Raw genomic sequence first — 13,512 nt, 5'->3', positions numbered from 1 at the left:
CTACCCATCTCCGCCCCCTGATCCCTAACCCCACCCCTAATCCTACCCATCCCCGCCCCCTGATCCCTAATCCTACCCATCTCCGCCCCCTGATCCCTAACCACAGCCCTAATCCTACCCATCTCCGCCCCCGATCCCTAAACCCAGGCCTAATCCTACCCATCTCAGCCCCCGATCCCTAACCTCACCCCTAATCCTACCCATCTCCACCCCCTGATCCCTAACCCCACCCCTAATCCTACCTATCTCCACCCCTGATCCCTAACCCCACCCCTAATCCTACCCATCTCCGCCCCCTGATCCCTAACCCCACCCCTAATCCTACCCATCTCCGCCCCCTGATCCCTAACCCCACCCCTAATCCTACCCATCTCCACCCCCTGATCCCTAACCTAATCCTACCCATCTCCGCCCCCTGATCCCTAAACCCACCCCTAATCCTACCCATCTCCGCCCCCTGATCCCTAATCCTACCCATCTCCACCCCCTGATCCCTAACCTCACCCCTAATCCTACCCATCTCCGCCCCCTGATCCCTAACCCCACCCCTAAACCTACCCATCTCCGCCCCCTGAAGCCTAACCCCACCCCTAATCCTACCCATCTCCACCCCCTGATCCTTAACCCTAATCCTACCCATCTCCGCCCCCTGATCCCTAACCTCACCCCTAATCCTACCCATCTCCGCCCCCTGATCCCTAACCCCACCCCTAATCCTACCCATCTCCACCCCTTGGATCTGGATCCAACTCCGCCCCCTGGATCTTGTGTACTGCAATGAGGTGCTACTGCACTTTTGAGCATTTGTGTTATTTTGGGTATGATGTCAGATGCTTAATTTTGGCTTCATCCTGCTTTACCACGTCACTATAAAACATCCTGTCTGAAAACCAGAACAGCTGATGCCAAAAAAGCTTTTAGGCCAAAGCACTTCAGCAGAAGTAGAACAGTTTCAGACCTGCTGCTGCTGCATTCTGCAGTGCTGAATTCAGTAAGCCATAAAGTCATTGAATAAAACTGAAATGTGCACTTTTTTATCAACATTTTGCAACCAACTTGACATCCCCTAAACAGTGTCGACATAAAAAGGTATGTTAGACTGGACTACATTAGTTTGTGTACACAGATTTTGCACAGTATATGCTTCTATTCTTCTACAACACCATTTCAGACCATTTTTGTACATTAATGCTGTAGACCATGCTGGTAGAGTTTTGATTACATTGTAACATTATAACTAAGAATTGCGACTCGGCAATTGCAAGGAAAAACGTCGGAACTGTGAGTCATAAACTTAAAATTGCAATAGTGTCGGCCCAGATCCAGTCCACATCTGGTACGCGTTGAATCCACATGTACCAGATGTGGCCCGGATCTGGGCCGACACTATGTTGCTGTCTGGGAAATAAAGTCAGATTTGTGAGATAGGCTATAAACTCGTAAATGTGAGAAAAATAGTCCGAATCGCGAGTTTGTTTATATTATACAGTCCGAATTGCAAGAAAAAAAGTCAGAATTGTGAGATAAGAAGTCCCAATTATACCTTTTTAATTTTTATTCCTTGAAGGAAACAAGCTTATATACCACACTTAACACTGAACCGGCATAATCTAGCATGGAATAGCATTGACATTTTGTATTTACAGTGGTCCATATGGATAGCTGCATCTAAAATAGCATTAATAGTAATGTTGCTATTCCATTAACCTTAATCCGTTTGAAAGACCTGAAATAACATCATGAATTCACTTTCACAGCAGCCAGACCTAAAAGCATTCTGGTACAAATCTGATTGTCCGTTAGAGGGGTTGATTTCCATAATCCAATCAAACGTTCTCGTCAGCTCCTTTGAGTTTTATCTGGTCAACAGCTACAGATGTGATTGGTGGTTTACCAGACTCTGAATGTTTGTGATGGACTGGTTGTGTTGTCATGGCTAGACTCCTGCTCACACCCTTTTCAGGAGCCTGGTGGACATCTGTCCGGCGGAGCCCTCGCCGCACGAGTCTGAGGTTTCAGATCAGGCACCTCAGAGTCCACCGCCGCTACAAGCAGATACGGTCTCTCCAGCTGTGACCACTCAGCCTGAGCGCGCCACATCTGTACCTCCTGATGCTGACCAGGTAACTCTGCGTAAAACATATTAGCACACTACCATTCGGAAGGTTGGGAGGACATTTTTATGTTTTTGAAAGGAATTGATGTTTAATATTGTATTGATCAAAAACAGCCATTACCATATTTTCCATAATATACGCCTTGTTTTTCTTTGTGATTTATATTCCAAAGCAATTTATATAAAGCAATAATTGGCAAGTAGCCTATTTTTCATTCCTGTTCTGAATACCGTTCAATTTAAAGTTTTTGTTGTGGAGTGAGTGATGTTTGCTATGGAAGCTTGTTTCCGCCACAGAATGAAAAATAAACAAGGTAATTGCGACTTTTTCTCACAATTCTGACTTTTTTTCTCACAATTGCGAGTTTACATCTCGCAATTCGGGGGGGGGGGGGGGGGGGGGGGTTTAGAAAACTAATCCCTGAAATTCATACATTTTATATCATATTATAATGCAACTTATTAGGCCTATATATTTATAGAATAGCAAAGTAGGCTTAATCAATATACAAGACTTAAACACACAGATATATAAAGGCTATCATGATCATTTTGCCAAAATTGAACCATGTATTTTGTTTAGATTATAATACGTTTTATTTTTAACAACATATAACATTCGAAACTCATCGGCTTAGACTGCATTTGAAGAAAAATAAACACAACCGTTTTCTGTAGCCTTGTGCGAACTTAATCAATAGAATTAGACTTCTAGAATGTTCTTTCCAGTGCAAATTTTTTTTTTTTTTTATTATTTTTTTTTTTTTTTATCATAGCCTACAAATGTCTTCGGAAACATATTTTACTCGATTTACTGAAGCCTGTAAAACGCATTTGCAGCTGCACAGCTTGCACATTGAGCGTCTGGCTCGCTCATAGGCTGCGCTACGGCAACTGCACATCCAATGGCGCGGGCGCCTCTGACGTGCGACCAATGAGCCAACTCTACGTCATTACACGTCAGAGCCCGTCAAGGTGGCGCCAAGGGTCTTCGTTCATTCATCATAGTCTGTCTGACATATATAATAGAAGCTATGCGTCTGTCATGGATTTGCACTGAATTGATTCTCAAAAATACGGAACAAAGTGCGTTCCGTATCAGTTCAATACGGAACAAGCCTTTCATGTGTCAAATACGGAACGATTCCGTATTATACGGAACGGTTGGCAACCCTACGTGCATTCTATCAGTTCAATTCTGGCGCCTTCATCTCAACATACTGTACAACGCGACGTACATTCACATCACATCACATGTAAACGCAGAGGTAGAGTTACACTCACGGGACACCGCAATTCACAAAAGTTCATTGTTTGCATGTGCGTCAAAGTCTTGCTAGGTAAACATGTCATTCACGTGCTGATGCGCTGTTCTAACATCCGCTTTTCTGAGCGCGTACACCCGACGCTCACAGGAACTAAAAGCCTGTCACAGCGCCTGCATACTGGACTAATCTTTCGAGTCTTATTGCGCTGATACTGTCAAATACACACAAGGTTTACATAAAGTTGGTTATGTCTAAAGTGAAAGCAAACAGAGAAAATCTGCTTGTCAAATGCGTGTATATTAGACGCGTCGCGTTACTCGCGTGCAGTTCTTAAAGAGACAGTAAAAATATTCTGCCGCTTGTCTTTAAAGAGATACTGCACCCAGAAATAAAAATTCGGTCTATCTAATGTTGTTTCAAACCTGGATTCATTTCTTTCTTGTGCTTAAATATACTATGGAAGTCACTGGAGTACAGCAACTGTTTGGTTAGCCACATTCTTCCAAATAACTTTTATAATTTCAACAGAAGAAAGAAACTTGAGAGAGTAAATGATGACAATTTAAATTTTTGGGAGAACTATCCCGTTAATGTTAATAAAACAACAAAACACAGAGGAAATCACTCACTGCTCTTGACTGAGAACATTAATAGAAGCTTTAATAAGCTTTTTTTGCACTTAAAAAAAATACAAATATATCGGTATCGGCATCGGGCAAAATTAGTTTGAAAATATCGGCATATCAAATATCGGCCAAAATCCTATATCGTGCATCCCTAATAAAATCGCAATTGCGTGTTATAAAGTCAGAATTGATTGATATGAAGTCGCAATTGCGTGTTATAAAGTCAGAATTGCGAGATATTAAGTCAGAATTGTGTGATATAAAATCACAATTGTGTGTTATAAAGTCAGAATTGCGTGATATAAAGTCGCAATTGCATGTTGTAAAGTCAGAATTGTGAGATATAAACTATATAAAATATTCTGAGAAAAGATGTCAGAATTTCGAGATATAAACTCGCAATTATGTGTTATAAAGTCAGAATTGTGAGATAAAAAGTCGCAATTCTGTCTTTTTTTCTCGCAATTGCGACTTTATTTCTCATAATTGCGACTTTATATCTTGCAATTGCGACTTTATTTCTCACAATTCTGACTTCATATCTCGCAATTGTGAGATAAAAAGTCGCAATTATTTATTTATGTATTTTTTATTCAGTGGCGGAAACAAGCTTCCATAGTTTGCAGAATTTATAATGTTTGTGGAAGATTTGTTTTATTTACCAGCACATTTTTACTGAATATTATAATAAATGTTGACAGATGCAATGTATCTGGGTTTTTTTTCCCTCTCTCTAAATTAATGCCATTTTCACCCAGTGCAACTTATGCAACTTATTTTGTTAAAATATGGTAATTTACTGTTTGAAATGAATACTGCTTACAATGGCAAAAAAAAAAAATACATTTACATATAATGCTTTTTGCAGACTTAAATTGCATCAATGCATTCAAGGTACAGTACTTTCCTGGGAATCGAGCCATGCTTGAGCTACGGGAAGGCAAACTGTCAGGAATGTCAGAAATGTAAACTCACAATTGCGCAATCAAGTTGTCATTGCTGCAAGTAGAGGATTCTTATAACAGATATTTTGAATTAGTCATTTGTACAGTTATAAATATTTACTGTATTTTTTTAATCAATGAAATGCAATCTTTCAGAAACATAAAAATGATATTGTGATTCTTTTGAATGGCAGCTGTATATACATTTAGACGTGTGGATTTGGTCATATTTTTCTTTGCTGTCTTATGCATGTTTGCTTTTATTAATCTTCTGTTGCTACAGGAAGAGGAACCTCCTGAAGAAGGATGTGGAGGTCAGTGTACAAACAGTGTTGTCTGTAAAGCATTTCTAAGGAATTAATTACAGTTATTTATTAAGTGATTACTCTTAATTTTTCTGTAATTTAATTATGGTTACTTATGATGTAATTGCATTAAATAGTGTTTAGAACAATTCTATATGAAACAATAACGGATTTAACATCAAAATGTAACATTGATTACACATCTATTGATAAAATGTATGTTTTTAATGTAACCTTCTCCCTTTAAATACTTTGGTCAATTCAAGAATAATATATTTAATTTCATATTATTTATTTGAAAGAATTAAAAGGGCAGTTTAATCTTTACTCTTGTATTGTTTAATTGCTCAATGTTAATATGAGATTTAGAAAGTATTAAGTAAAGCAATACTTTTTAGAGAGCATAATTAGTACAATAATCTAATTATACTGTTGAAGATGTACCGTATTTAGTAGCTACTAGTAATTAATTACTTTTTTAGTGTAACTCACCCAACACTGTATCCAAGCATGCATAAATTCAACATATTGGTCTAGCAGCAAACATGATAAAATAGATAAATCAAGTCCTGTTGATTTCATGAAGATTTAGTCCTGCAGATCTAATCAAATGAACTGTATCTGTTGAGATCCAGTTTGTACATAACCAATGACAGATAATATGAACATCCAGTAATTGAACCGGTCTACCTATCTGCAGTGCCCGCTAGCTGTTCTGGCATAAAGAGCTGGTTTCTTCGCATCCCGCATGCTTCCACATGTCTGAGCAACTTCCATCTGCTGAAAAACAATAATGTCCCCTTGCCCGAGATGCCCTCTGATCTCCTGCTGCTGTACCAGGAGATATCCCAGCTTCCAAAACAAGCCAACCAGTGCTTCCAGAACGTCCTCCATCGCCTCAACATCCTCAAGCCCATGTAGACCGCCTCAGCAGCAGCATGTAGTCTTTGAGTTAGAATCTGTAGCTAGTGGATTTACTTCTTAAAATACCCAAGAGTCTCACTGTCATCCCATATAAAAGTGCCCTAAAATCCAGACCATCCCATACTTGACACCCATAGACACGGTTTTCAAGTGCCCTACAGTTACAGAAAGACACCAAACCTTCAACAATCTCTCAGGTGAACTGACTGTGCTAGATAGCGCTGTGCTGTCTGTTCTGTGCCATTGATTTTTGATAATGTTATTGTTACCACTGTTATTGTTTGCTATTGACATTGAATATTAGCTCACATCTTGCAGCCAATTGAGGAGACGTGTGCTGTTACTTGCATGTAGAGTGTGTTTTTGCCTGGTGGATAATAAAATGGGTGAAAAACCCCTTAGATTATACTGACAGTGTTCAGACTTTGACTGCTCCTGTGTTGAGCCCCTGGGGAAATTCACTCGCATTTGTGACTCGCATAGATGTGTCCAAGCTGTAAAATGTTTTTTCGGAGCACATGTGCGAATTAAAAAGTCCCCAAAAGTCCTTAAAAAGTCTAAAAGTATCAGTGTTATGAAATTTAAGGTCCTTCATCTTTTTGAATATACATTTCATAATAAGAGTCCTGATATAAGTCCCACACTATGCTTAAAGTTTTTTTTTTTTTTTATTGTTGGTATTTTGGTCATTTTACACAATAAACTTTATCTGACATAATTGAGCATAAACTCTTGTAACTTCTGTCTGGCAAGCCCGGTCACAGGAAGGAAAGACTAAAAACATTATATAACACTTTATTTAATATATATATTTTTACTAGTATTGACACAATAATCTGTTTATATATATATATATATATATATATATATATATATATATAGAGAGAGAGAGAGAGAGAGACTACAATTTGATTAAACCATCAAAATATGAGAAAAATATTTACCAAACTACAGCTACAAGTTTCATTTTACTATGCAAAAACAATTTTATACAAACACAAAAAGCTCAGAGGAAAAAGCATACATTGACTACAACTTAATCAGTTATTAATATTTAGTTGGTTCTGTATTCAGTTTACTATTTGAAAGAATGTGAATGTTCCACTCAGTGATTCAATGCTGTAATATTTTTGATCATTTTATGTGTTTCTTTCTGGAGTATCTGGTCATAGTTTGTTCATCTCTAAATATACATTTTACGTGCACAAATAATGTTTTTTAAGATTTCAACGCTAATATTTCATTGTGTGTGTGCTCTCAGAAAGCAGCCATGTGAAGCCAGCAGTGATGGTAGAGGAAGTGAAGGATGGAGAAATGTCCGTTCCCAAAATCATTGTCGCACCAGAGTCAGACTCAATGACCCTCACTGTCACTGTAACAAATCTGCCAGAGGAGGAGACGGCTCCTGCTGAGGAAGAGGAAGACAGTCGAATGGATCCGAACACGACTGATCTACTCAATGTGGCCGAGTGAGTCTTTAAAAAGACAAATATTTGACTTTTGGGGAGTTTCTGTCTCAAAACCATTGCTTAGACTCAAAAAATATATAATTGATAAACTATGTGGCATGACTTTCTCCAATATGTTGTCATTTCCTGTAGAGGCCTTGAGCGGCCCATGTCTGCGGCCAGTCAAACAAGTATGGTTGTGAATGAGCGACTGCAGGAGCTGGTCAAGCTGTTTAAGGGGCGAACAGTTCGTGTAAGAGACAAACTGACTGATCCAGACGACTCTGATGAGGAAAGCCCTACAGCATGTGAGTCGACTTGTATTAACTCTTTATTTGACTGTATTAGTTCAGTAATGTAAGGTCAAAGATAGATACTTCCTTCACCTTTGATATTTGAACCCTAGCTCCTGCCAAAAAGCCTGCCGATGCCCCGCCTCCTCCTCCTCCTCCTCCTCCTCCTGAGGAAAATAAAGAAGCTGATGAGGAGGCTGAAGAGGAGGTGCAAATCTATGAGTTTATGGGATACAAGTTCCCAGTTCCTCAGGTGAAAATACCCGAGATCCCTGATTGGCTGAGAGCTATACTGGAGTACCGTTTCCCGTCCAGCATTGATCCCTTCACAGGTGAGATCTACGCTCTATGGATCACAATGGTCCATTGTTTTAATAATTAATATAGAAATAAACTACCTTATTTACTTTTTTTTTAATATAATAAAAGCAAAGAACCAAAAACGTTACCTTTACTAATCCACTGTGAAAAAGAAGTACACTGCATCATACTTTTAAAAAGATTACTTCTTCTGGAAATAATATACTTTAAAAGAATATTTGTGTAAATTGGATGTAATGTTTTTGGACAGTTACAGTAATTGTATGTTATTTACAATTAAATGAAAATGTATTATAGTTTAAATTTATATTAAGTGCAGTTAGTTGAACTTAAGATAACTTTTCTGACCCACTTAAGTAGGGCTTAAGTATATCTTTATATGTAATTTCTTACATATAATTACTATATGTTATTGTGTACTGCCGAATGTACTGAAAAGCATTTATGGTAAACTAATATATACTTAAAGCTGCAGTCCGGCATTTTTCCTCTTTGTCGCCATCTCTGTTCGAAATCTGCAATTGCAGTCATTCGCGGAATTATCAACTTTACGTGGGTTGTAGTTCAACACCCTCGACACGGCACAGCGCGGATGAACACAATGTTTGAGGAGAGTGTGCAGCTGTCAGTCACCGCGCCGATGTGGATATTGTCATTCAGAATCACAGATTATTCTTTTTGTAAGTATGACCAACATAAGAATTTTCACCGGGAAATGTCATCTGAACTAGTAAGAAACATTCACTTTTGTTCTGGTTCTGACATTGCAGTAAATCGCGCTGATTAAATCTAACAATTGCTTATAAGTTATCATTTCACGCAAAACCGTGCAAAGTAGCTATACTATGTTCTCTAATTGTTAATGTTAACAACGTCAGCAAGCATTGCGTGACTACATCATGTAATGTCCTTCCGATATTATCCTTGTTTTCGCATGGGTCCGGTTGCAGTCTCTTTTTTTCTGTAGCCACTCTGAAGCCCGAACGAAGTCTTTTGCATTTTACAGCGGGTGAGTCTCTAGTTGTCACTGATGATGATCGTCGTTTGAACCTTTCTGGATCCGCCATCAAATTGATAAGTTTAATTATATCAAGTGCTGTGAGAAAAGGCTATAAATCTCTACCTCCAACATCCTCACACGCAATATAGCTTATACTAGCCGAGACTCCTTCTTTATGTGTACAGATGTGACGTAATGACGCAAAGACATGCTCGAATCTCCCGCGGAAATCCACCAGTACCACTAAAATTAAAAACATTATTACAAGCTTACCGTTTTGCATCCAGCTAAGGCAAGCAGATAGTTTTGAACACTGGCTGGTTATGTATTTTATCAAATATGTATTTTGGATAATTTTTAACCCCAAAAAAGCTACGGACAGCAGCTTTAAATATATATAAAACTTTTAATTTGACATTACAATATGCAGTTTTAAATGTCTAAGTGTGCTAAGAAACATTCAATAAACTGTACACATTAAACGGGTGATGAACTGAGAAATCAAATTTTCCTTGAGCTTTTGACATCTAAGAGGTCATCATATTATAAGAATATCCTGTAAGTTTCAGAACTGAAAACGTCCTTTTTAGTCCAATAAAAGCTTTTATTGACACCAGGTTCAGCAAACGACTCGTTTTTCAAAGTGGGGAACTATGACGACAAAGAGGATAAAACGTACTCGGTTACTAACGTAACCTCGGTTCTCTCTAGAGAGGGAACGAGTACTGCGTAATAGCTTACGCTAGGGGAAAAACTCTTTTCCGCGAGATATTGAAGCCAAAAATTATCCTTAATTTTTTATTAATGTAAAACGCTTTGCAGCAGCAAGCAGACATAGGCGAAACAGCTCGCGCGCCTATTGGTTGCTCTGCAGCAAATGCAGCAGCCTATCGAGAGAGACTCTGCGTGACGTAATGACCAATGGGGGCAATTCGCGCCCATATCGTCACGTCCCGCCAGAAAGGGCGTGGTCTCACCCTATAAATATGCTCGTTAGGCTGATACAAGCTGGTTTTTATCACTGAAGCGAACCAGAGCGTATTCCAAGCACGGCAAGATACGCAGTACTCGTTCCCTCTCTAGAGAGAACCGAGGTTACGTTAGTAACCGAGTACGTTCTCTTACGAGAGTATCTCTCGTACTGCGTAATAGCTTACGCTAGGGGAACACAATGCAACACGCCGTGCGTACAGGGATCCAACACCAAAGTCCCGGGGGCCGAAGCCCAGGGCTCATGTAGTGCATAATCACCATAAACTCACATAGAGTGGAGGAAGAGAGGCTGGAAGCGTCATTCCCTATAAAAAAGCACCCAGCGGGGCTATTATATGACAATAAAACGCGCAGCCAGGGTGAAAGCTTTCAGCCTGATCTGGGTGGCCATACGTGTGTCAACACTCATGGGGCTGCAATAAACTCAGCATCTGGGCCGCACAGCGGGGCAGATAGCACTGAATTTTAGACCGCCAAAAGCTTAGCTTGTAAGGCGGGTACCTCCAGGTTATAGTATTTTATAAATGTAGACGGCGAGGCCCAGCCCGCGGCCGTACAGATATCTTGCAGGGAAACCCCGCTTGACCATGCCCACGAAGAGGCCACGCCTCTCGTGGAGTGCGCCCTGACACCCAAGGGGCACTGTAGGCCCTTCGCAGAGTAAGCGAGCGCAATGGCATCCACTATCCATCTGGATAGGCTCTGTTTTGAGGCGGCGAGTCCCTTGGAACGCCCGCCAAACAAAACAAAAAGCTGCTCCGTCTGTCTGAAAACAGACGAGCGTGACACATAAGCTCTCAATGCCCTGACGGGGCAAAGGAGACTCGCATCCTCCTCCTCACTGAGAACCGGAAGGGCGGACAGGGAAATTACCTGGGCCCTGAACGGTGTATTGAGGGATTTCGGGACATACCCGTGCTTTGGTTTGAGAATGACCTTCGAGTCATTAGGCCCAAACTCCATACACGACGCGCTTACTGAAAGCGCCTGTAAGTCCCCTATGCGCTTCACTGAAGCGAGAGCCATGAGAAACACTGTTTGAACGACAGGTGTTTCATGTCCACCAGCTGGATTGGCTCGAACGGGGCGCCTTTCATGGCCTCCAGGACCGTGGAAAGGTCCCACGTTGGGACTGAAGGGGGCCTGGGAGGGTTCAGCCTCCGAGCTCCCCTAAGGAAACGCACGACTAAGTCGTTTTTCCCCAGCGACTGGCCAGACACCGGTTTTGCAAACGTTGCTATGGCCGCCACATATACTTTGAGCGTGGATGGGGTCCTGCCCTTATCCAGTAGCTCTTGAAGGAAGGAAAGCACTTCCGAAACCCCGCATTCCACAGGTGAAAAGCTCTGGGCTTGACACCATGCAGAGAAAACAGACCATTTCGAGAAGTAGAGCCGCCTGGTAGACGGAGCTCTAGCCTGCGCGATCGTGTTTAACACTCCTTCTGGGAGGCTAGCGGGTACCCGTTGATGGCCCATGCGTGCAGGGACCACAACTCCGGGCGAGGGTGCCAAATCGAGCCCTCCGCCTGAGAGAGGAGGGCTCGATTTGGCACCTCTCCTCAACGGTACAGGCCATGGGGCAGTGCTGGTCAGCTGCATCAGGGCAGGGAACCACGTCTGGTTTGTCCAGAGCGGAGCTACGAGCAGCACTGGGCATCCGTTCTCCCTGATTCGTTCCAACACCTGAGGCAGGAGCGAGACAGGAGGAAAAGCATATAGGGGGCAGCGGGGCCAAACATGAGCCAGCGCGTCCTTGCTTTTCGAGAAAAACTCCGGGCAATGAGCGTTTTCGTGGGACGCGAATAGGTCCACCTGTGCTCTGCCGAACGTTTTCCACAGCAGCTGGACCGTCTGCGGGTGCAGCGACCATTCCCCTGCTGGAACATTGTTCCTGGACAGTCTGTCTGGTCCCACATTCAGGTGACCAGGCACGTGCGCTGCTCTCAGTGAGAGCAGGTTGTGCTGAGCCCAGACCAGGAGGCGTTCCGTCAGCCTGTGAAGGTTCTGTGACCTGACGCCGCCCTGGCGATTTATGTATGCCACCACTGACATGTTGTCCGACCGGACCAAGACGTGGTGGCCTGTTACCTGGGGACAAAAACGCTGTAGCGCTTTGTCGACTGCTATCATCTCCAAGCAGTTTATGTGAAGGAGCTTTTCCCGTTCTGACCACAGGCCAGCACAGGCGGTCTGCCCTCGAGCAGCGCTCCCCACCCCGAGGTGGAGGCGTCCGTAGACACCACCTTCACACTCGAAGCGGTCCCCAGACTCACACCTGACTGATACCAGTCGGTATTTTTCCAAGGTTCCAGAGCTGAAACACACTGAAGGTCGACCCTGAGGCGAAACAGACCCGCTGTTCATGCCCTGGGTGGAACCCGCGCTTTCAGCCACATCTGCAGTGGGCGCATGCGGAGCAAGCCCAACTGGAGTACAGAGGCTGCTGAGGCCATCAGCCCCAGCATTTTCTGAAACCTTTTGAGCGGAACTATCGCGCCGTGGCGGAAGGATTTCACGCCGCGCTGAATATTTAGCACGCGCTCTGGTGACAGGCGTGCTGTCATGGACAGCGAGTCCAACACGGTTCCCAGAAAGGAAATTTTCTGACTGGGAGACAGTGAGCTCTTCGCCCAATTGACTGTGAGGCCCCGCTCCTCGAGGTGCTCGAGTAATGCGGCCCTGTGTTCTATGAGCTCCGATCGTGATCGAGCTAGAATCAGCCAATCGTCCAAGTAGTTCAGGACTCGCATGCCCTGAAGTCTCAGGGGTGCGAGTGCCGCGTCCATGCACTTCGTAAATGTACGAGGTGCTAGGGACAGGCCGAACGGCAGAACTGTGTATTGATATGCCTGGCCCCCGAAGGTGAATCTCAAGAATCGCCTGTGATGGGACGCTATTTGTATTTGGAAATAGGCGTCTTTCAGATCTATCGACATAAACCAGTCTCCGTGGCGCAATTGCGCGAGGATTTTCCTGGTCGTAAGCATTCTGAACTGGCGTTTGACAAGCACTCTGTTCAGCTGTCGTAGATCTAAAATGGGTCTGAGACCCCCATCCTTTTTCGGCACCAGAAAATATCTGCTGTATAGGCCCCCTTCGCTCTGAGCCTGAGATAAAGGTTCGATAGCCCCTTTGCTCAGTAGTTTCGCTATCTCGGCACGAAGTAGATGAGACACCTCGTTTTTCACCGTAGTTTCGACACGCGCGGGCGTCGAGCGAATTGTAGCGAATAGCCTCTCTTTATAGTGTTCAGCACCCATTCTGATACCCCG

General features: G+C 42.7%; 1 protein-coding gene across 9 annotated transcripts in view; it reads left to right on the top strand.

Moving 5' to 3' along the window:
- cngb1a (cyclic nucleotide gated channel subunit beta 1a) overlaps positions 1-13,512 on the top strand; it is a 50,670-nt gene that overhangs the window by 21,745 nt on the left and 15,413 nt on the right. For 6 of the 9 annotated variants that reach the window (XM_056234275.1, XM_056234278.1, XM_056234277.1 and 3 more), the window contains 6 exons: positions 1,075-1,089; positions 1,964-2,123; positions 5,238-5,268; positions 7,445-7,652; positions 7,785-7,939; positions 8,038-8,256. In XM_056234275.1, coding sequence (XP_056090250.1) covers positions 1,075-1,089; positions 1,964-2,123; positions 5,238-5,268; positions 7,445-7,652; positions 7,785-7,939; positions 8,038-8,256 — 788 coding nt within the window. The remainder of the gene's footprint in view (positions 1-1,074; positions 1,090-1,963; positions 2,124-5,237; positions 5,269-7,444; positions 7,653-7,784; positions 7,940-8,037; positions 8,257-13,512) is intronic. The other 3 variants (XM_056234280.1, XM_056234279.1, XM_056234274.1) reach the window with 1 other exon arrangement.

This window comes from Rhinichthys klamathensis, unplaced genomic scaffold, assembly GCF_029890125.1.
Source record: "Rhinichthys klamathensis goyatoka isolate OS25496 unplaced genomic scaffold, OSU_Roscu_1.1 h1tg000391l_1, whole genome shotgun sequence".
NCBI lineage: Eukaryota > Metazoa > Chordata > Actinopteri > Cypriniformes > Leuciscidae > Rhinichthys > Rhinichthys klamathensis.
The sequence above is the reverse complement of the archived record's forward strand: the minus strand, read 5'-3'. Positions and strand labels throughout refer to the sequence as shown.